The 21015-nt window shown below is 45.4% G+C and overlaps 1 protein-coding gene across 1 annotated transcript in view; it reads left to right on the forward strand.

Annotated features, from left to right (window-relative positions):
• Window positions 1–1029: 1029 nt before the first annotated feature.
• The window catches only part of LOC141133616 (proteinase-activated receptor 1-like), a 67571-nt gene continuing 47585 nt past the window's right edge, over window positions 1030–21015 (forward strand). Inside the window, exon 1 of the mRNA XM_073623093.1 lies at window positions 1030–1186. Coding sequence (XP_073479194.1) covers window positions 1051–1186 — 136 coding nt within the window. The 5' untranslated portion in view covers window positions 1030–1050. The remainder of the gene's footprint in view (window positions 1187–21015) is intronic.

Consider the following 21015-nt stretch of genomic DNA (forward strand, 5'->3'; position numbering starts at 1 on the left):
AACATGGAGACAAGGTGCTTTGGTGGGCTACCCCAAAGCACCCTCCCAATGTTGAGGGCATGTGGCCTGGTACGGTTCAGGAGGGGGGGGCCCTCTCTCGTCCCCCCCTCTTTTCCTGCGGCCTGCCAGATTGCGTGCTTGCTAAGGGTCTGGTATGGATTTTTAGGGGAACCCCACGCCATTTTTTTTTTCTTGGCGTGGGGTTTCCCTTAATATCCATACCAGACCTGAAGGGTCTGGTACAGATTTTTAGGGGAACCTCGGGCCATTTTTTTTTTTTTGACGTGGGGTTCCCCCTAATATCCTTACCAGACCTGAAGGGCCTGGTATTGAATTTCGGGGGAACCCCACGCATTTTTTTTCTGAATTGTGTTTGTTTTCTTAATGCTGTTTTTATCAATGAACTTTTATGTGTATTGCCGGGCCGACATTTCATTAGAGGCGCACGAAGTGAACCAGCGTTAAAAAAAAAAAAAAAAAAAAGTCTAGAGGTGCGCCCGTTCAACCTATGCAAATGCTTTTATGTTGCCTGACATTTACTAATATTTTGCCGGCGCACTGAACTAAAGTATTTGAACAAGCGCAAATGCTGTTTGAGCATGCGCAGTGCATAAATTCACCTCCCGCATTTTAAATGTATTTGCCGGCGCTTCCGGCTTATTCTGAGAAAGTCACTTTCTCATTCTATTTTGGCCATATTTGTGACTTGGGCAGTTAGTACCATACTTCCCCATATCACCCCCATATTATTGGCACTTCCAGCTTGTTTAAATTTGAAGTTAAAGATGCCGTGCACCAGGTCTATAGTGGCGTACAGATCACCTCTTCCCGTGCGCAGGGAAGAGAATATTAAATGGGGGATCGCGCTGTGTTACCGGCGCAAATGCTTTATAAATACGAAAATGTTATTTGCGCATCGGCGTGCACCGCAAGTCATGGCGCAAATGCTTTGTAAATCAGCCCCTTTGTCTTTTTACACTTGGCAGTCATGCTCAGATGTAAGCTATCTATATCTATTTTTGCTTTACAGAGGAGGATATATATAAACATATGTTGCTAGAACCCTGGGTTACTCCACTTGGACATTCATTTACCTCTGAAGAAGTGATATTGAGGATTACTCCCAAAGTGAGTCTTGTTCTTATGAATGTCAGTATTCAGGTCTTTACACTGGATTTTGGAAGAGGTAAGCCACATTAGGGTGACAATATTGACATTCGTTATGTAATATTTTACCTACACCTTTAGCTCATGGTGATCTGATCTCACTGTTGTAGATGGGATTATCAAACTGCAGAATCCTCTCATTAAGTTGTTTGTTACATTTTCTTTTTATTCATAACAAATGTGCTACTTTTCATTAATATTTAAATGTCAGGAGCACAGCATTTTCTGATGTAGGGTTTGTGTCCCGACTCTCTCACCTTAACTAAACCTTCTCCCACCCACTGTCTACACCACCCAGAGGAAACCTGGAGCAAGAGTCATTAATGACCTTTCTTTTGAATATGCTGTTTGCCTGGCTGACCAGCTATTCAGTATACACAGACCCTGAACAGTTTACAGATGAGTAGTTTTATCCTTGATCTATCTTTCCTTGCTGCATGCTAGCGCTAAGTCAGTCACCAAGGAAGACCAAAACCCAGAAATAACTAACATTTTCAGAACTCAGCTGCAGCATTCGGAGTATTTCCACTTTTAGGAGAGCTGCACTCTCCTCCAGGCAATTCTCTGACATATAAACCCTTCTTGTAAGAAAAAGCATAGAAGTTGCTGGGATAGCTAATCAGTGAACAGCACAGTTCCCAGGTGCCTAATGGAAAGCTCCAGATCGCTACTTGTGATTTAGAGCTTTCCAATCATTTAACCACAGCAATAGTGAATCACAGGGGTAACATGATCATAAAGCCTGCCCCACCTCCTGGCATCAGAACCCCCTTAAACGGCAATGGAAAAATAGCATTATCTTATTGGTATTGCTGTCTTAAAGCATTCATGTTGAGCTAACAAATCTGGTATCGGGGCAGATCAGCAGACCAGAGGATCTCCACAGTCTCCTTGACCCCCAAAACAGGTTGGCTACTTTTTGGATTGTCCCCTGGCTTTTTTTTTGCAATAAAGTTGTATCTGGACCTCTTAGCAGTGGTGTGGTGCATTTGTGAGGTCAGGTATTGATGTTGGATGAAAAGAGCTGGCTCATTATCAGGGTTCCAACTCATCCAAAAGGCATTCAGTAGGGTTGAGGTCAGGGCTCTGTACAGGACACTCTATGGATCTGGCTTAGTGCAATCATGCTGGAAGAGAAAAGAGCTGTCCTCAAATTGTTGTCATAAGTTTGGAAGAGCACAATTGGCTAAAGAGTCTAGATAGATAGATAGGAGTGTACAAACTGTAAACAAAATTAACAAAAAAAAGTTTGTCTTGAACTGAAAACTAAATTGTATTTTCTTTTGTATTATCCAACACAAACTTTGCAGAGTGCGGAAGGAACTCAGATGTCACTGGTAAGTAGCTCATCATAGAATTCAATTTACATTTTAGTATATTGTATTTTTCACTCAAAGTTTGTAAGATTATGTAATTGTCAGGGACAAGAATATACCTGGATAAGATTTATGCCCAGTATGTTGAAATGTCCTCAAAATTCAGAAAATACAAACTTTTCTCCAAAAGTGTATGGTGGTGTATCTTGGTATTCAATGCATTATTTTTGAGGGGCAAATATACAAACTATTGTTAAAAAAGATGCATAGGAAGCCAGACACTGCCATTGGGGGTACTGTATGCACCAAAGAAAAGCAAAACAAAACCTCACCCTGTGCAATCAGGAGAGCATTTAGTTTGTATGCCAAACCCAAACCCAATAAAATCAGCGGGAGACAAATCTGTCATTTTAAAAATGATCGTTTTCTGGGCTAACATGCAAGGGGCACGTTGAAAAAATTCAAGGATGTGGGCACTGCCCTGTGGACAGTGGTGTATTTTGGTTTTGTGCCTCCCTAGGCAAGACTAAAATTGGGCATTCCATCTAAATTTGTTCCACCCCAGCTACGTTATATCATTTTTGTCTCAGGGTCTGATGAGGAAGCTGCAGCCATTCACAGTGAACAGCTGTGGCTTCCTCATCAGACCCTGAGACATGATTCCTCCTAGTGCCACATATGTGGTCAATGGAGCAGAGGATGGGGTCAGCGGGACATAGGAGGTACTGCACTGGTGGGTACTGATGAGGATGCACTGATGAAGCTGTACTAATATGTGGCACTGATAGACACTGATAGGTGACACTGATGAGGATGCACTGATGAAGCTGTACTAATATGTGGCACTGATAGACACTGATAGGTGACACTGATGGGCACTGAAAGGCGTCACTTGTGGGCACTGATAGGTGGCACTGATGGGCACTGGTAGGCAGCACTAATGGGCAATAATTGGAGGCGCTGATGGGCAATAATATGCTGCAGTGAATGACACTGATAGGCGGCACTGAAGAGCACTGATAGGTGGCACTCATGGGCACCAATTGGAGGCACTGATGGGCACTTATAGGTGGCATGGATGAGGAGGCACCGATTGGCAGCACTGATTGGCAGCTCTGATGGCCAGCACTGATATGAACTGATTGGCACCACTGATTGGCACCACTGATTGGCAGCACTGATGGGTGGTGTTGGAGCTGCACTGATAATCAGCACACTGATTATACACACAGTGCCCTACTTATCAGTGCAGATGTCCCTTTTTATACTTGCCCGTTCCCGGCTCTCCTCTCCTTGCACTGTGACAGCGTGAGGAAAGGAATGCAGATAACTGGCAGGTTTTTTTAGATCATGATCAGCTGTGATTGAACGTAGTAAAGAGCCTCTGTGATTAGCTCTTTATCCCAATCTGTGATCAGCTTTGTCCGTAGAACAGAGCTGATCACAGATCGCGCCAGGTGCGAGCCTCAGCAGGCGCTCGGTTCTGGAAGTGCGTCAATAGACGACCACCCCGACTGGACGACTGAGCTATAGCTGTCATTCAGCTATAGTAGGGCCGCCGGGGGGGCTTCCCCCTGAAAATGCACCACAAAGCAAACGCCTTGTTTGCCTTGTGGCAGATACACCCCTGCCTGGGGAACATGTACAATGCAAAAAATGTTTAAAAAATTCCATTTGAACAGGAGTAATGATTTTTAAATGCTTAAAGAGAAACATAAAAAAAGTCCAATTCCTTTAAATGACATGCCTGGTGGGTGTTCTAATTCTGCCTATGAAGGGGCATATCTGTGATGTACAGAAAGTGCTGCAGCAGTGCTGACATTTACAAGGGGAAAAATGTTTTAAATTTGTCGGCAAATGACTTTGGCAGCTGTCATTGACAGCTTTGTTTGTTTAAAAAAAAAAAAACACACAGACCTCTCCAAGGATCTGCTATGTATTATGGGGGACCTCTGGAGGGATCTGTGTACTTTTTTAGAAGTTGACAATGAACGTCATTTGCTTACAATTTTAACTGTGTAATTTTTTCTTCCTCTGTAAATTTTTGCTTAGGGATGGGCCGAACGACCCCCTGTTCGGTTCGCACCAGAATATCGCAAAGTTCGGAACCGAATAATGATCCCCATTGAAGTTTATGGGACCCGAACTGTAAAAATCAAAAGTGCCCATTTTGAAAACTTATATGCAAGTAAATGGACATACAATGGTTATGGGGGTCAGGGCACTTCCCTGGGAGACATGTATCAAGAGATTTCATCTTCTGCAGCCTCTGTGCAGATGAGTTCTGAGAGTTTCCCCTTGTAATGGTGGTCAAGGAGGGTTGCCAACCAATAGTGATCCTTCTCCTTGATACCACGTATTCTTGTGTCCTTTCGCAGGCTTTTAAACATGAGGGAGTCCATGCACCGCAAGTTTGTGGAGGCTTGAGAAGCAGACTCCTTGGGGTCACTAAGGATTATGGTATCTGGAACTGCCTTATCCCACATACAACTTCCAAGGGTTCTCGAGATGGAAAACCATCTCTTAAGGTTTGACGTATGTCTTCCTCTGCTTCAATGCATCCAAAACTGCCAGAATCCTCCTCCCTCTCCTCTTGTGTGTTCTGTGGCATAGGAACAAAGTAAAGTGGGTCTTGAGAGGAAAGGAAGTCCTCCTCTTCCTCCCACTCCTCTGCTTCGAGTGACCTATCCATAATGCCATGCAGAGTTTGCTTCAGCCGGAACACACCAGGAATTGTGTCACTGATGCATGCATTGTCATGACTCACCACATTTGTGGCCTCCTCAAATGGTGACAGTACAGTGCATGCATCCTTTATCAGCAGCCATTGGCGTGGGGAAAAAAAGTTGAGCCGGCCTGAGCCTGTCGTCATGCCATACTCACATGGGTACTCAGTGACAGCCCTCTGCTGCATCGGCAGCCACTGTAGCATTGCCAAAGTAGAGTTCCACCTGGTGGGCATGTCAGAAATCGGGCTGTTTATGGGCAGATAGAAATTCCCACTGAATTTCAGCCAACCGAGAACTGGGACTATATGACTGCCTGAAATGGCTACAGACTCTTCTGGCCTGCTTTAGCAAATCTTCCAACCCTGGGTACCTATTTAAGAAATGCTGCACCACCAAATTGAGGACATGTGCCAGGCATAGTACATGTGTACATTTTTTCTGTCTAAGGGCGGACAGGATATTTGTGCCATTATTGCACACCACCATTCCTGGCTCCAGCTGGCATGGTGTGAGCCACCTCTGGGCCTGCCCCTGCAGAGCTGCAAGAATCTCTGCTCCAGTGTGGTTCCTGACCCCTAGACACACAAGCTGAAGCACTGCATGGCACCTTTTAGACTGACTCATTGAATAGCCCCTTGAACGTTTAGGGGGTACTTTTGGTTCATAGGACAATTCAGCAGAGGAGGCCATGGAGGAGGAGGAGGAGGAAGAGGGGGTAGAGCTGACAAATCTCGCTGCATGGAAGCGTGGGGGCACAACAAGCTACAGCACTGAGCCCTGTCCTGCATACTTCTGAGTTGCAAGCAGAGTTACCCTGTGTGCTGTGAATGAAATATATTGTTCCTGACCATACTTGCTGGACCACGTGTCAGCAGTAATGTGGACTTTGCGGCTAACTGCCTTGCCCAATGATGCCACAACATTGCCTTCCACGTGATGGTACAGAGCTGGAATGGCCTTACATGAAAAGAAATAGGAACTGGGAACCTGCCATTGTGGTACAGCACATTCTCCAAATTCACGGAAGGGAGTAGAATCCACTGGATGGAAAGGAAGAAGTTGTAAAGGCAGCAGTTTTGACAAGCTTTCATTTAGATGCTGGGCGTGTGGGTGGCAGTGACTGTATTTGTTTTTTGCTGCAGTAGATGCGGCACAGAAATCTGCCAGCTATAGTCTACAGATGGTGGTGTGCTACTGGCAGATGTGCTGCAAGGACCTGGGACACCCTGTGCTATACCATCATCCCTGTCAGTGGAGGCTGCTGAGAGGTCATGAGGTATAGCACGGACAGACTGAGGCGAGTAAGAAAGAGGAACAAGTTTGCACCCCTTTAGTGTGGCTTTCAGGAGCTCTTGCCAACGGGCTGAGTGGTAGAAGATTAAATGCCTTGTCAAGCATGTGGTACACAAATGGTTGGTGTTTTTGCCACGCTTGATGTGTTTGAGACAAAGTTTGAAAATTGCAACAGTGCGATCGGCTGTACATGTACTAAAAAAGGCCCAGACAGCTGTGCTGTGGGAAATGGGCCGGAAGATAACAGTTCCACAATGTGATGGAATAGGGTGGCTGCTCTCTACTCTTCCATGATGGCTGCATCGTTGGAGTTGGGCCTCAACCTCACTTTCACCCTCTGCTCTATCTGGTACCCAAGTTTTGTCAGTGACCTCATCATCATCAACATCATCATTTCCTCCATCCTCATTACCACTGGAGGCAACTTAGCAATACACTGTGGCAGGGTGAACATGACTGCCAATTTGTGTACCAGTGTTCTCCCTTCTATGTAGGCTCATGTTCCTGCCTTCCTCAACCTCAGAACCAACATCTGAATTGAGTAATGGCTGTGCATCATCAAGGAGCAAGTGGCTGACGCTGTGTTCAATTAACTCAGCTTACTCCTCCATGCCTGATGCTGGGGCTATGGCTGGAATAGCTTTGGACAAGGAGGCAGAATAAGCTGCTCTGGCAGCTGCAGTGGACTGTGCACTAGTCTCTGCTTAGGTGATGGAGGATGAGGAGGATGAGGATGGTTTAGTAAGCCAGTCCACCACCTTCTCTGCATGCTCTGACTGAATAGCACGGGCAATATCACTAAACAGAGGAAATGATGCCCTGCCTGAGGACTGACCACGTCCACTTTTGCTGCCTGTGGACACATATGCTGCTGGCCCCCTCAGTGCTATGGGAACGTCTGCCTCTCCTTGTTGGCCTCCCAGACATGATGGGGGGTGCTTATTAACAAAATGTAAAAAAGATGTGGAAATATGTACTTGGATGCACTTTAACCAATAGAAAGTGGCGTTTGGTGGCGTACTCACTACACAGACACAGTCCATTGACACACTATAATATACTGCAGTAAAACTACACTGACACACTGCAATATACTTCATTAAACGTGCAGTAATGCACTGAAATATACTGCGTTAAACGACACGTAACACAGAAATATACTGTGTTAAATGCGCAGTAATGCACAGAGATGTTCTCAGGGCTGGGCTCAGGCCTTCCTTCTCTGAGGTGGCCACTCAGCTGTCAGCTAATTGCCAGCTCCTATCTCTCCACAGTGACTCACCTGTTGATGATATCCTGCTTGTCAGTCCTGCCTACTTAAACTGTCCAGCCAAGATGATCTCTGCCTTCGCCTTGGTCACATCTCTAGAGACGCTCTCCTGCATTCCTGTTAAAGACTTGCTTGGCTGACATTCCTTCTGGCTCCAGATCCTGCTTGCTGTTCAACTTTGCTCATCTCTGGCACCCTGACGTTTTGGCTTGTCTGACTATCTGTTGCGGTTCCTGAACTTTGGCTATGTTTTGACTACGTTTACTCTGTTTACCTTTTTTTTATTATTATTAAACAAGTGAGATTTAACTGTACTGCTGTCTCTGATTCATGGTTTCTGATAGTAGACGAAGGCCATGAATTCAGAATATGCAGTCAATCCACTTGTTGGTAATATCTTTTCTAGATTGGATGAGCAGGATCACCGCGTAGATCAGTTTGCCATGGCGTTACAAATGCTCCTGAGTTGCACGGCTCACCTGGAATCTCCCACTGTGGCTGCTCTGGTACAACCTGTGTTGCAGGCTCTCCCTGCTGCTGCTCCAGTCTCTATGCAGGCACCCACCTCGAGTATTACCTCCTATAAGAGGTATGTCTGGTTCCGCTCTGCTTCCCCAGCGATTTGGGGGCAATCCAGTTCAATGCAGAGGGTTTCTCCACCAGGTTGAGATTTACTTTGAGATACTTCCCCAGGTGTTTCCCACAGACAGAAGCAAAGTAGGTTTTGTGATATCTTTGCTTTCTGAGAGAGCCTTGGCCTGGGCAAACCCTCTATGGGAGACACAAAAACCTGTTGTCTTGAGTTACCCTGAGTTTGTGGCTTCCTTTTAAAAGGGTATTTTATGTTCCTGCACGCTCTGCTTCTGCTGCCAAGTGCCTCATGTCCATCAAACAGAGTATGAGAACTGTTGCCGATTAAGCCATTGAATTGCGTACTCTGGTAGCAGAGGTTGCTTAGAACAATGAGGTCCTTGTGGCTGCTTTTTCTCATGGTCTCTCAGATACCATCAAGAATGAGATAGCAGCGCGAGATATACCCAGTGGGCTGGAGAAGTTGATCACGTTTGCCATCCTCATTGACTCCAGACTCAGAGAAAGACTCTCTTTTAAGGAGCGCTTGCGAAAGCCTCCTGTATATTTGTCTCCAAGCTTTGCCTCCCTCACCTTCCATGCCTCCTTGTACCGAGTCAGTCTTTGAAGATAAACCCACGCACTCGGGCTTCATGTGTTTCTCTGCGGATGAGAGAACCCTTAGGAGGAAGGAGAGATTGTGCCTTTATTGTGGCCAGGCAGGTCACTTTTTGAAGTCTTGTCCTACACGTCCAGGGAACGCCCGAACCTTGAGGTTCTGTCATGGAAAGACCTTAGGTGGTGTTGTTTCATCCCCAGTTATCCAGAAGGATAAGCCCCTGGTTTTGGTTACCCTTTCTTGGGCTGAGTCGTCCATCAAGATACAGGCTCTAATCGACTCTGGGGCTTCAGGCCTGTTCATTGATGCTACCTTTGTATCGAAGCACTCGATTCCGCTGCAGCTGCATGACACTCCACTTGCCATTGAGGCTCTTGATGGGAGACCTCTACAGCCTGCCCGTGTGACTCATGAGACTTTTCCATTGTCTATGGCTGTAGGGGCTCTTCACCATGAGATAATCCAATTCCAAGTTATTTCCTCACCTAAGTTTACGCTGGTTATTGGTTATCCTTGGTTACAGAGGCACAACCCCTCTTTTGATTGGCTCCATGCTGAGGTTCTCTCCTGGTTGCCACAATGCAGTAAGACATGCTTCCAGAAGGTAGCCAAGGTCCTGTGCACTTCTCTCTCCTCCCTGCCAAAGTAGTACTGTGATTTTAGCGATGTCTTTGACAGAGGTTAAGCCGCTAGTTTTCCTCCACACCGGTCGTATGATTGCGAAATTGACCTTCAACCTGGTGCAATACCCCCTCGTGGCCGGGTTTACCCTTTGTCGGTCTTAGAGAATAAGGCCATGGAGGAGTATGTTGCAGATGCACTTTCTCGAGGTTTCATCCGCAAATCCTCATCTCCTGCTGGTGCTGGTTTCTTCTTTGTGAAGAAAAATGGTGAACTGAGACCTTGTATTGATTATAGGGGTCTCAATCATTTCACGATATTAAGAATGCCTATCCGATTCTGTTGATTACGGAGTTATTTGACCGCCTCAAGGGAGCAACGGTTTTCACAAAGCTTGATTTGAGAGGGGCATACAATCTTGTGAGGATTAAGGAGGGCGACGAGTGGAAAACTACGTTTATTACCAGAACAGGTCATTATGAGTACCTCGTAATGCCTTTTGACCTTTGTAACACCCGGGCAGTTTTCCAGCAATTTATTAACGATGTCCTCCGAGATTTGTTGCAGTTATGTGTGGTGGTTTATCGCGACGATATCTTCATATTTTCCAAGTCCCTGGAGAGCCACCACACAGATGTCTGTCGTGTGCTTAAGAAACCTAAGTGAGAATAATCTCTATTGTAAATGGGAGAAGTACAAATTCCATCATGAACAGGTTAAATTCCTGGGTTATGTAATTTCCACTGCTGGTTTTTCGATGGACCCATAGAAACTTTCAGGAGTCCTACAGTCCTACCCAGAGAAACTTTCAGCAGTCCAACCCATGGGTTTATGTCTTCTGCAGCGTTTTCTTGGCTTTGTCAGCTATTGTTGGAAGTTTATTTGTAGCTTCTAGTCCCTGGTCAAGCCCCTGACTGATATGACCAGAAAGGGCGGTAACCCACAGAGTTGGTCTCCAGAGTCCCTTAAGGTCTTTGAGAGTCTCAAGGCTGCCTTTGTTTCTGCTCCTGTGTTGACACATCCTGACCCTATGTTACCTTTTATCCTTGAGATTGATGTTTCGGAGACTGGAGTTGGCGCCCTTCTGTCTCAACATCATACCTCTGAGAGCGCTATGCATCCTTGTGGTTACTTTTCCAAGAAATTGTCACCTGCGGAGTGCAATTACGAGATTGGTGACAGAGAGCTGTTAGCGATCATTTTAGCCCTGAAAGTATGGAGACATCTCCTCGAAGGTACCACTGTGCCGGTTCTCATTCTTATTGACCATAAAACTCTCACATTCTTGTCTGAGGCTAAATGCCTCTCTCCCAGAGGAGCAATGGGCTCTTTTCTTGTCTAGTTTCGATTACATTGTCTCATTCTTACCCAGTACTAAGAATGGAAGGGCTGACGCTTTGTCACAACAATTTTCCTCCACATCCAAGATGGAGTCGGTTTCGGTTCCTGTGATTCCTCCTGATCGTATTCTGGCTATGGCTCGTACCAGTCTCACTTCTTTGGGTGACAAAAGTCTTGCTGCTCAGGTTCATGCTCCTCCTGAGAAACCTTGTGACCGCTGCTTTGTCCCAGAGAGTCTCCATACTGCCGTGCTCCACACTTACTATTCTCCCAAGGCTGCTGGCCACCTTGGGAGGAATCAACTCTTTTGGGCCATGTCCCAACAATTCTGGTGGCATAGTCTACGTACTGATGTACAGTATCTCACAAAAGTGAGTAAACCCCCTCACATTTTTAAAATATTTTGTTATATCTTTTCATGTGACAACGCTGAAGAAATGACACTTTGCTACAATGTAAAGTAGTGAGTGTACAGCTTGTATAACAATGTAAATTTGCTGTCCCCTCAAAATAACTCAACAAACAGCCATTAATGTCTAAACCACTGGCAACAAAAGTGAGTACACCCCTGAATTAAAATGTCCAAATTTGACCCAAAGTGTCAATATTTTGTATGGCCGCCATTATTTTCCAGCACTGCCTTAACCTTCTTGGGCATGGAGTTAACCAGAGCTTCACAAGTTGCCACTGGACTCCTCCGTGACGACATCACAGAGCTGGTGGACATGGACGTCTGCAGAACTTTTTTTAGGGGGGGCAGCATTTTAAGGTCACTCATGCTCCGCCACTTTTCAATGATGTAATGAATGGGGGGGGCTTAGTCATTATCACAAAAAGTGCAGGCATGCAAATGTTTGAGAAACCTGATGCAAAAGCTTCATAGAAGGATCAAGCTGCCATTGTCTGATTAAGTATTTCTAATTTGCACTGGAAATATATAGGTGTTATATTAGAGATAATTCATCTTCACTTTGTATTGGAAGTTACTCAGGCATACCATGCCCATATACATAGCCTAGAGAATGTAGATTTTTTTCATATATATATGTTGTGGGTGCCCATATTTGGTATTGATGAAAACATCTATACTGTATGAGTATTGGAGCCATTGTACTGTAAAAATCCATGGAGAATCACGCTCATAACCTAGAAACCTGGCTGGTTAAGGGAATCCCTGTGTCCTGGAGCAAACAGTGGCTGACCTTATGCAAAGCTTAAGTGAGCTGAGATAACAAGTGGATAGATAAGAGTTGCAGAGTCTGGAAATGCATACACTGTCACTCCATTTAGAATCTGTGTAAACACTAGATGTGCCTAAGAAGTCATCTCCAGCTCACCGGACCCCCTCCTTGTTCTTCTTCTATTGCCAGTCCACGGCCACTTCCCATTTCCTCTACATGTGTACATTCTGCTTCTCCCGTACACCTTCACTTACTCTCCTGATGCTGCCCAGTTTCAAAATGACTGCGTTTCCATCATCCAGAGGCAGGAGACGTGGCCGCTGCTGATCCTTGAAGGCTGGCCACACCCCCTTCCCTTATTCCTGCCCAATCACTGCCTTTCTCCTCACAGAAGGCGCCATTACATAGCAGAGAGTGCCCAATAGTTAAGCTGCGGGGTGGAGGGAGGGATCTGTGCTGTGCCCACATGATTGATGTTTTTACAGACAATGATCCTGCCCGGCCAAGCAGCCTAATTTTGAGGGGGACATAAGGTGGGGCAAGGGATAACCTGAGTTTTACCACTCCACTTGTGGGCGGCGCCGGCTGGATCTACATCTTCTCAACTCTCTCTACACAGTAGGGTAGGGACTGGAGGCGGAGATGAGTGGCCGAGCGAGTGAGTCTGAGTCAGATCATGTCAGAGAGCAGCAGCAGTCAGCAGACTCAGAAAAAAGTCTGCGGCGGACCGCTCAGCTCACGGACACCCACTTGTCTTGTGCGGACACCTTGCTGATTCCAGGGGGGGGGCACTTGACCCCCCTTGCTCCCTGCTGCAGACACCCATGCTGGTGGATGTTAGAGACCTTGCGTTCCTCCGCCTTCCGTTTGAGGATGCCCCACAGATGCTCAATAGGGTTTAGGTTCTGGAGACATTCTTGGCCAGTCCATCACCTTTACCCTTAGCTTCTTTAGCAAGGCAGTCTTGGAGGTGTGTGTGGGGTCGTTATCATGTTGGAATACGGCCTTGTGGCCCGGTCTCCGAAAGGAGGGGATCATGCTTGGCTTTAGTATGTCACAGTACATGTTGGCATGCATGGTTCCCTCAATGAACTGTAGCTCCCCAGTGCCAACAGCACTCACGCAACCCCAGACCATGACACTCCCACCACCATGCCTGACTGTAGGCAACACACACTTGTACTCCTCACCTGATTGCCGCCAAACATGCTTGACAGCATTTGAACCAAATAAGGTTATCTTGGTCTCATCAGACCACAGGACATGGTTCCAGTAATCCATGTCTTTAGTCTGCTTGTCTTCAGCAAACTGTTTGTGGGCTTTCTTGTGCATCATCTTTAGAAGAGGCTTCCTTCTGGGACGACAGCAATGCAGACCAATTTGATGCAGTATGCGGAGTATGGTCTGAGCACTGACAGGCTGACCCCCCACCCCTTCAACTTCTGCAGCAATGCTGGCAGCACTCAAACATCTATTTTCCAAAGAAACCTCTGCAAGTGACGCTGTGCACGTGCACTCAACTTCTTTGGTCGACCATGTTGAGGCCTGTTCTAAATGGAACCTGTCCTGTTAAACTGCTGTATGGTTTTGGCTACAATGCTGCAGCTCAGTTTCAGGGTCTTGGCAATCTTCCTATAGCCTAGGCCATCTTTATGTAGAGCAACGATTCTTTTTTTCACATCCTCAGAGTTCTTTGCCATGAGGTGCCATGTTGAACTTCCAGTGACCAGTATGAGAGAGTGAGAGCGATAACGTCAAATTTAACACACCTGCTCCCCATTCACACCTGAGACCTTGTAACACTAATCACAACACCGGGGAGGGAAAATGGCTAATTGGGTCCAATTTGGACATTTTCAATTAGGGGTGTACTCACTTTTTGTTTCAATAGTTTTTGTATTGATTTTCACAGAAATAACAGAGGAAACAGTATCTGTCACATAACAAAACTGAGAAAAAGGTATACAGCAATTGAATACAGATGTCAAAATCAGAGTTGCATGTATGTTGAAGCTCGATAGGTGCATTCAATTACTTGTTTAGAAAGAGGTGTAGGTTGTCGTCTCCTATTGCAAGCACCTCATATTGGGAACACACTGTGTCTAGCAGCGGAGACCACTCCCCCAACCCCTATTGATTCTTTCAACGGACAAGATACTGGGAGGAAAGGAGGGAGAACAGGACAGTATCAGCAATTGTAGTAACATGGAGTTCAATAATGTGGTGTAAATGAGTCATAGGTTTAACGCTTTCCATTTAGTTCACAGTTGCTACTTGTGAGTGAATTGTTTTAGTTTGTCTGAGTGAATTGCAGTGATTTGTTCATGGGCGTAGTGTAGCTGGGTTAATTCTATCACATCTCGTATGGTGGGAGGGTCTGGATTTTTCCATCGTTTTGTGATAGTAAGTTTGGCTGCTAGGAGGATATGGGTCATTATGTGTTGTATGTGGTAAGAGAGGGTTTTGATTTCCAGAGATAGAAGTGCTAGGGCAGGAGAGGGAGTGATGCTGAGTTGAGCGACTTGGGATATGAGTTTGATTGTGGATGTCCAGAATGCCGTCAGTTTAGGGCATCCCCAGAAGGTATGTAGGCGGTCGCCTTTGTGGTCACAGTGTCTTTAACTGGTGACTTTAAATGTGGCGTTACAGGCTGTAGTCCATTGTATGTCGGTATAAGTGCATTTTAGGTCGTCTTCCCATTTGAGTAGGGGAGCGGTTTTAGTAAAGGTGCGATTTTGCTGTAGAATGTTATAGAAGATCGAGATTCCTTTAGTATGTAGTGTACTGGTGGTGTAATATATCCAAGCTGATAAGGGGATTTTGTATGGCCATAGAGGGAATGTTGATATGCTATGTTTTGTATGAATGTATTTGTAGAGGTTCGAGTTTGGGAGATGAAATTCATGTTGGATTTTAGGAAAGGGTTTGATGTTGTCATTGCTGAAGAGGTCATTATTGTAATTTATCCCTTTTGATTGCCATGCTGTGAAGGCTATTGAATCCATAAGGTGGTGGAGCACTGAGATTGGGATCTTTAGGGTGGTGGAATGGGGGTGAGAGTGGGCTGATTGGATTAGTATAGTCCAAGCTTTAATTGAGGCTTTCATGGTAGGAGGAATATACGTAGGTATTCTAGCTCTCAGCACTGTGCTAGTGAGCCAGGGGTAGAGGGAGTGACCTGGTACATAGGATGCTTCTATGGCTCCCCAGATTGTGGTAGGGGAAGGTAGGAGCCATTCCTTAAGTTGTGTTAGTAAAGAGTCTAGGTAGTAGTCAGTAAAATCAATATAACCTGCTCCTCCTACTGAGCGATGTTTGATGAGCTTTGCGTGGGCGCAGCAAAATTTTTTACCTTGCCATATAAATTTGGTGAGTATAGATTGAAGCGACTTAAAGTAGGTAGTTGGGAGTGGGATTGTTAGGGTTCTGAATAAATAGAGAAGCTGGGGTAAATGAAGCACTTTGAATGCTGCTAGTCTTCCTATCCATGAAAATTCAAATTTCGCTAAGTTAGTAAGGTCTTGCTGTAACTTGGTACGATATGGAATATAGTTTGTTTGGAATAGAGCTTTAGTGGATTTGGTCAGCTGAATTCCTAGATAGGGTATATTATTGTCCACCCATACGTAGGGGTAAAGGTTTTGGAGGAGGTTGCTGGAAGTTGCGTCTATTTCTAGGTTAAGGATAGAAGATTTCATCTCATTGACCTTAGAGTAAGAGACTTTGCTGAACCAGGAAAGCGTTTCTTGTACTGCGGGTAGTGATGTCATGAGATTGGTTAACATTAAAAATACATCATCAGCAATTAGGCTGATCTTGTGGTCGTGTGTGTTAATGGGGACCCTGGGAAATGGGGGGTGTTCATTCTAATATGTTCCACTAAGGGTTCCATTAGTAAGTTGAAGATTAGGGGTGACAGGGGGCACCCTTGTCTAGTTTCATTAGTTATTTGGAAGGGAGAGGAGAGGATATTGGGCGTGTATACGCGTGCTGATGGTGTTGTATATAGGGCCATGATTGCTTTGAGAATTTGGCCATTGAAACCGAATTTAGTGAGAAATGAGGCTAGGTAGTTCCAGTGGACTCTGTCGAACACCTTCTCTGCATCCAAAGATAGGAGCAGAGAAGGCGTTCCAGAGGACTCAGCGTAGTGGATGATATTGATTATGCGACGTGTTGCATCAGAGGTTTGTCGCCCCTTAGTGAATCCTGATTGGTCTGGGTGGATTAGGGTTGGGAGGATATCTATCAATCATTCTGCTATGCGTTTTGCATAGATTTTCAAATCAATGTTAAGTAGGGATATTGGTCAGAAGTTTTTTGGTGTTGCAGGGTCTTTGCCTGGTTTAGGTATCGTCACTACAAGTGCACTCAGCATTTCGGAGGGGAAAGAGGAAGAGGAGGCAACGTTATTATAAACTTTACATAAGAGTGGCGCTAGAAGGTGCTGGAATTTTTTTGTAGTACTCGCCAGTAAATCCATCTGGGTCAGGTGATTTGGAGTTTGGTGATTTGTGGATAACTTGTAGGATTTCTTGTATAGTGAATGGTTCACTGAGAATAGAGAGTTGTTGCTGGGATAGGGATGGGAGTTTGATATGATTGAGGAAAGTTTGGATGTCCTCTTGGGAGGGTTGATGGGTATTATGGTCATCTTGGATGTTGTATGGACTACTGTAGTACAGGCTAAACGTGTCAGCGATAGCTTGGGGTTTGAGGATTTTTTCATTGGTAGTCAGGTGATAGAGGAAGTGATTTTTAGATTTAAGGCGTTGCCCTTTAATTTTTGAGGCCATAACTTTCCCCGCTTTATTGCCCGTGGAATACATTAGCTTTAAGCTTCCTTTGGGATTTTTCGAATGACGCTAGTAATAGGGATCCGAGTTCCTGGCGTAGGGAGAAAATTTTATTTTGGAGAGCCAAGGAAGGATTTGTTTTGTTGAGGGATTCTGAGACTGCTAGATCAGCCATCAGTTCGTCTAAGCGCTGCGTCCTTTTTCTCTTTTTCTTTGCTCGGGATCCTAATTGGATAAAGGTACCTCTGATTACTGCCTTGTGTGCATTCCACACTGTTGCTGGGTCTGTCACAGAATCAGCATTAAGGGAAAGAAAATCTTCCAGGTTTTTGAGGAGCATAGAGGTGTGCATGGGGTCTTGTAGAAGGAAGTTATTGGCTCACCATAGGTATGTGTTAGGATGGGAAGGTTTGCTAGATAGGGTAATGCTGATAGGGCTGTGGTCTGACCAAGTGACAGTGTGGATGGTGGAGGCTGATACTTTTTGAATAACCATTTATCTGTTACAAAAAGAACTATTCGTGAGTGGGTGTTGTAACGCGGAGATAGATATGTGTAGTCTCGTTCGTCAGCATGACAACACCTCCACACAGCGTACAGATCGTTGGTAGCCATATAGTTGCTCAAGGGTGATTAGGGTCTCTTAGGGCCTGAGGTTGTGTCCATTTTTAACCATATATAGACTAAAAGAGTGGGACTTTAAGGGTACAAACGTATTTAAACTACAAGAGGATAGATACGGTTTTTAAATTTTATTAACAAAGTACAAAAAACAGAAAATGGACATAAAAGATTAAAAACAATTACTAGCTGTATATAGAACCTTATTATTAGGTACACCATATGAATCCTATTCTACATACTCCCATAATATGTCTTGTATCTAATTGTATACAATCCAAACATTCATTCCATAGGAAAAAGAAAACTTCCCCAAACAAATGGTATGGTAGGAATGTGGAACTGTAATTTGAAAGGAGCTGCAGGTCTGGTGGTCCAAGGTGGAGTGCTCTCTAACTGCTCAACATGTTTCACGTTGCAAAGAACGCTTCTTCAGGAGCTAGAGGTTCTGTTAAAAGTGCACAGAAAAAAGAGAAATCACAATAACAATATTTATATTTATACAATGTTATCAAAACATGATCTTCAGAAAAAGTATATATTGTAGGAAGTCCTCCACTCGGGCACAAGTCCAGGAGGCTTTGCGACATACTAATGATAGGTATAGACTCCATGCTGACCGCAGACGCCTGCCTGCGCCTTCCTACCAGGTTTTGGACAGGGTCTGGCTGTCATCTTGCAACCTCTGATTTCGTGTTCTCTCTCTAAAGTTTGCACCTCAGTTTATTGGGCCTTTCCGTATTCTTCGCAGGATTAACCCAGTGGCTTAAGCATTAGACCTTCCTTCTAATATGCGTATCTCAAATGTATGTCATCTCTCCTTATTAAAACCTTTGGTCTGCAACCGCTTTACCACCTCGGTGCCACGTTCTCACCCTGTACAGGTTGAGAACCATGAGGAGTATGAAGTACAGTCCATTGTTGACTTCCGTAGGTTCCATGGGCACATACAGTACCTGGTGCATTGGAAAGGGTACGGTCCGGAGGAACGCTCTTGGGTCTCATCCTCGGACATACATGCCCATGTCCTCCTCCGTGATTTCCATAGATGTTTTCCCCTCAAGCCTGGTGGTCCTCCAGGGGGAGGGGGCATTGAGGAGGGAATACTGTCAGGGCTGGGCTCAGCCCTTCCTTCTCTGAGCTGGCCGCTCAGCTGTCGGCTAATTGCCAGCTCCTATCTCTCCACAGTTACTCAGCTGTTGATGATGTCCTGCTCGTCAGTCCTGCCTACTTAAGCCGTCCAGCCCAGAGGATCTCTGCCTTCGCCTTAGTCAACATCACAGAAACAATCTCCTGCATTCCTGTTAAAAGACTTGCTTGGCTGACATCCCTTCTGTCTGCAGATCCTGCTTGCGTTTTTTCTACGCTCATCTCCGGCTCCCTGATGTTTAGCTTGTCTGACTATCCGCTCCGGTTCCTGAACACTGGCTGTGTTTTGACTACGTTTGTTCTATTTGCTTTTATTATTAAACAAGTGTGATTTAACTGTACTTCTGTCTCGGTCTGATTTCATGGTTTCTGACAATGATGCATGGCTCCCCCTGAATAGGGGGCCAAACAGGATAATGTTTGGGCCCAAACAGCCAAAGTTCAGTCTAAACCTAGGTTTGGACCAAACCGTCAGCTCATCCCAAGCTGGTATTTATAATAGTGACCAGGGCAAGAGGGCCTATAGTGCTATGTGAAAATAGAGGGAAGGAATCAAGCAGTGGGATAGATTGTTCCAGGGTCCCTCAATGGACTATTTTCTCAAACGTAATGGTCTGTTGGAGTCATGGGGTTACAAGAGATATGAGATTGTGACTTGATCCGGATAAAAAAAGCCAGGATGCAGAATGCCATCTCATGTCTATCTGTTGACCTTTAGACATAAGCTGCTTTTAGATTTGGCAAAGTTAAATATTTGTGTTTATATTAACCACTTCCCGCACGGCCTATAGCGGATTGACGTCCGGGAAGTGGTTCAGTTATCCTGACTGGGCGTCATGACATCCAGCAGGATAACATGCCGCCGCGCACCCGCAGGGGCGTGCATCGCGGCAATCGGTGGAGCGGTGTGTCAGCCTGACACACCGCTCCACCGATCTTGGTAAAGAGCCTAAGGGCCTGGTATGCCCCGCGCTCTCCGCAATAGGAACATTTGTTTTTCCTATTGCAGCAAGTGCGAGATGCGGTATCCTGCCCTTGTGTCGTATCTGGTCCGTCGGACCAGCATACAGATGAATAGGTTTTCCGTCAGGAACTGAGTTCGGCGGAGTTACGAAGTAAAGATTTTAAACATGTTTAATTTCTAGGTCCGTCTGACTTTTGGGGAAAAAAAAGTCTGCGGGAGCCTACATACGATCAGATTGTCCGGCGGACTCCAGTCCGCTGAACCAAGTATGCCGTAAAGTCCGGTCGTGTGTACGCGGCATAAGGCTTCATTCACACTACAGCATTTTGAATCACAGGCAGATTTGCCGTGGATCTGCCCGCGATTTGACAGCGCCCACGTGTGAATGACAAAACACGGGACTCGCATTGGAGATGACATTCATTTGAACGACACCTCAAATCGTGGTTCGGGTCTGCTGCGAATGTCACGCAATAAAACGTGCTGCAATTGCAGCAACCCGCATCGCAGGACGCATGTCACCCAAAAATAGTTCAGGAACTATTTTTGGGTGACATGCGTCCCGCGATGCGGGTCAAATGAATGGCATCTCAAATGCGAGTCCCAAATTTTGTCATTCACGTCTCGGCACTAGGGATGAGCCGAACACCCCCCGGTTCGGTTCGCACCAGAACCCGCGAACGGACCGAAAGTTCGCACGAACGTTAGAACCCCATTGACGTCTATGGGACTCGAACGTTCGAAATCAAAAGTGCTCATTTTAAAGGCTAATTTGCATGGTATTGTCCTAAAAAGGGTTTGGGGACCCGGGTCCTACCCCAGGGGACATGTATCAATGCAAAAAAAACTTTTAAAAACGGCCGTTTTTTCGGGAGCAGTGATTTTAATGATGCTTAAAGTAAAAAAAAAAAAGTGAAATATTCCTTTAAATATCGTACCTGGGGGGTGTCTATAGTATGCCTGTAAAGTGACGCGTGTTTCCCATGTTTAGAACAGTCCCTGCACCAAATGTCATTTTTAAAGGAAAAAATCTCATTTAAAACTGCTTGCGGGTTTAATGTCATGTCGGGTCATGGCAATATGGATGAAAATCAGTGAGACAAACGGCATGGGTACCCCCCAGTCCATTACCAGTCCCTTTGGGTCTTGTATGGATATTAAGGGGAACCCCGCACCCAAATTAAAATAAGGAAAGGTGTGGGGCCACCAGGCCCTATATACTCTGAACAGCAGTATACAGGCGGTGCAAACAAGACAGGGACTGTAGGTTTGTTGTTAAGTAGAATCTGTTTGTAATTTTGAACATTTTTAACGTGTTTAGCTCCAGCCAAAAAATCTTTTCTAAGCTTTTTGGAAAACATAGGGAAGGGTTATCACC

Source organism: Aquarana catesbeiana, linkage group LG03 (assembly GCF_042186555.1).
Source record: "Aquarana catesbeiana isolate 2022-GZ linkage group LG03, ASM4218655v1, whole genome shotgun sequence".
In the NCBI taxonomy this organism is placed as follows: Eukaryota; Metazoa; Chordata; class Amphibia; order Anura; family Ranidae; genus Aquarana; species Aquarana catesbeiana.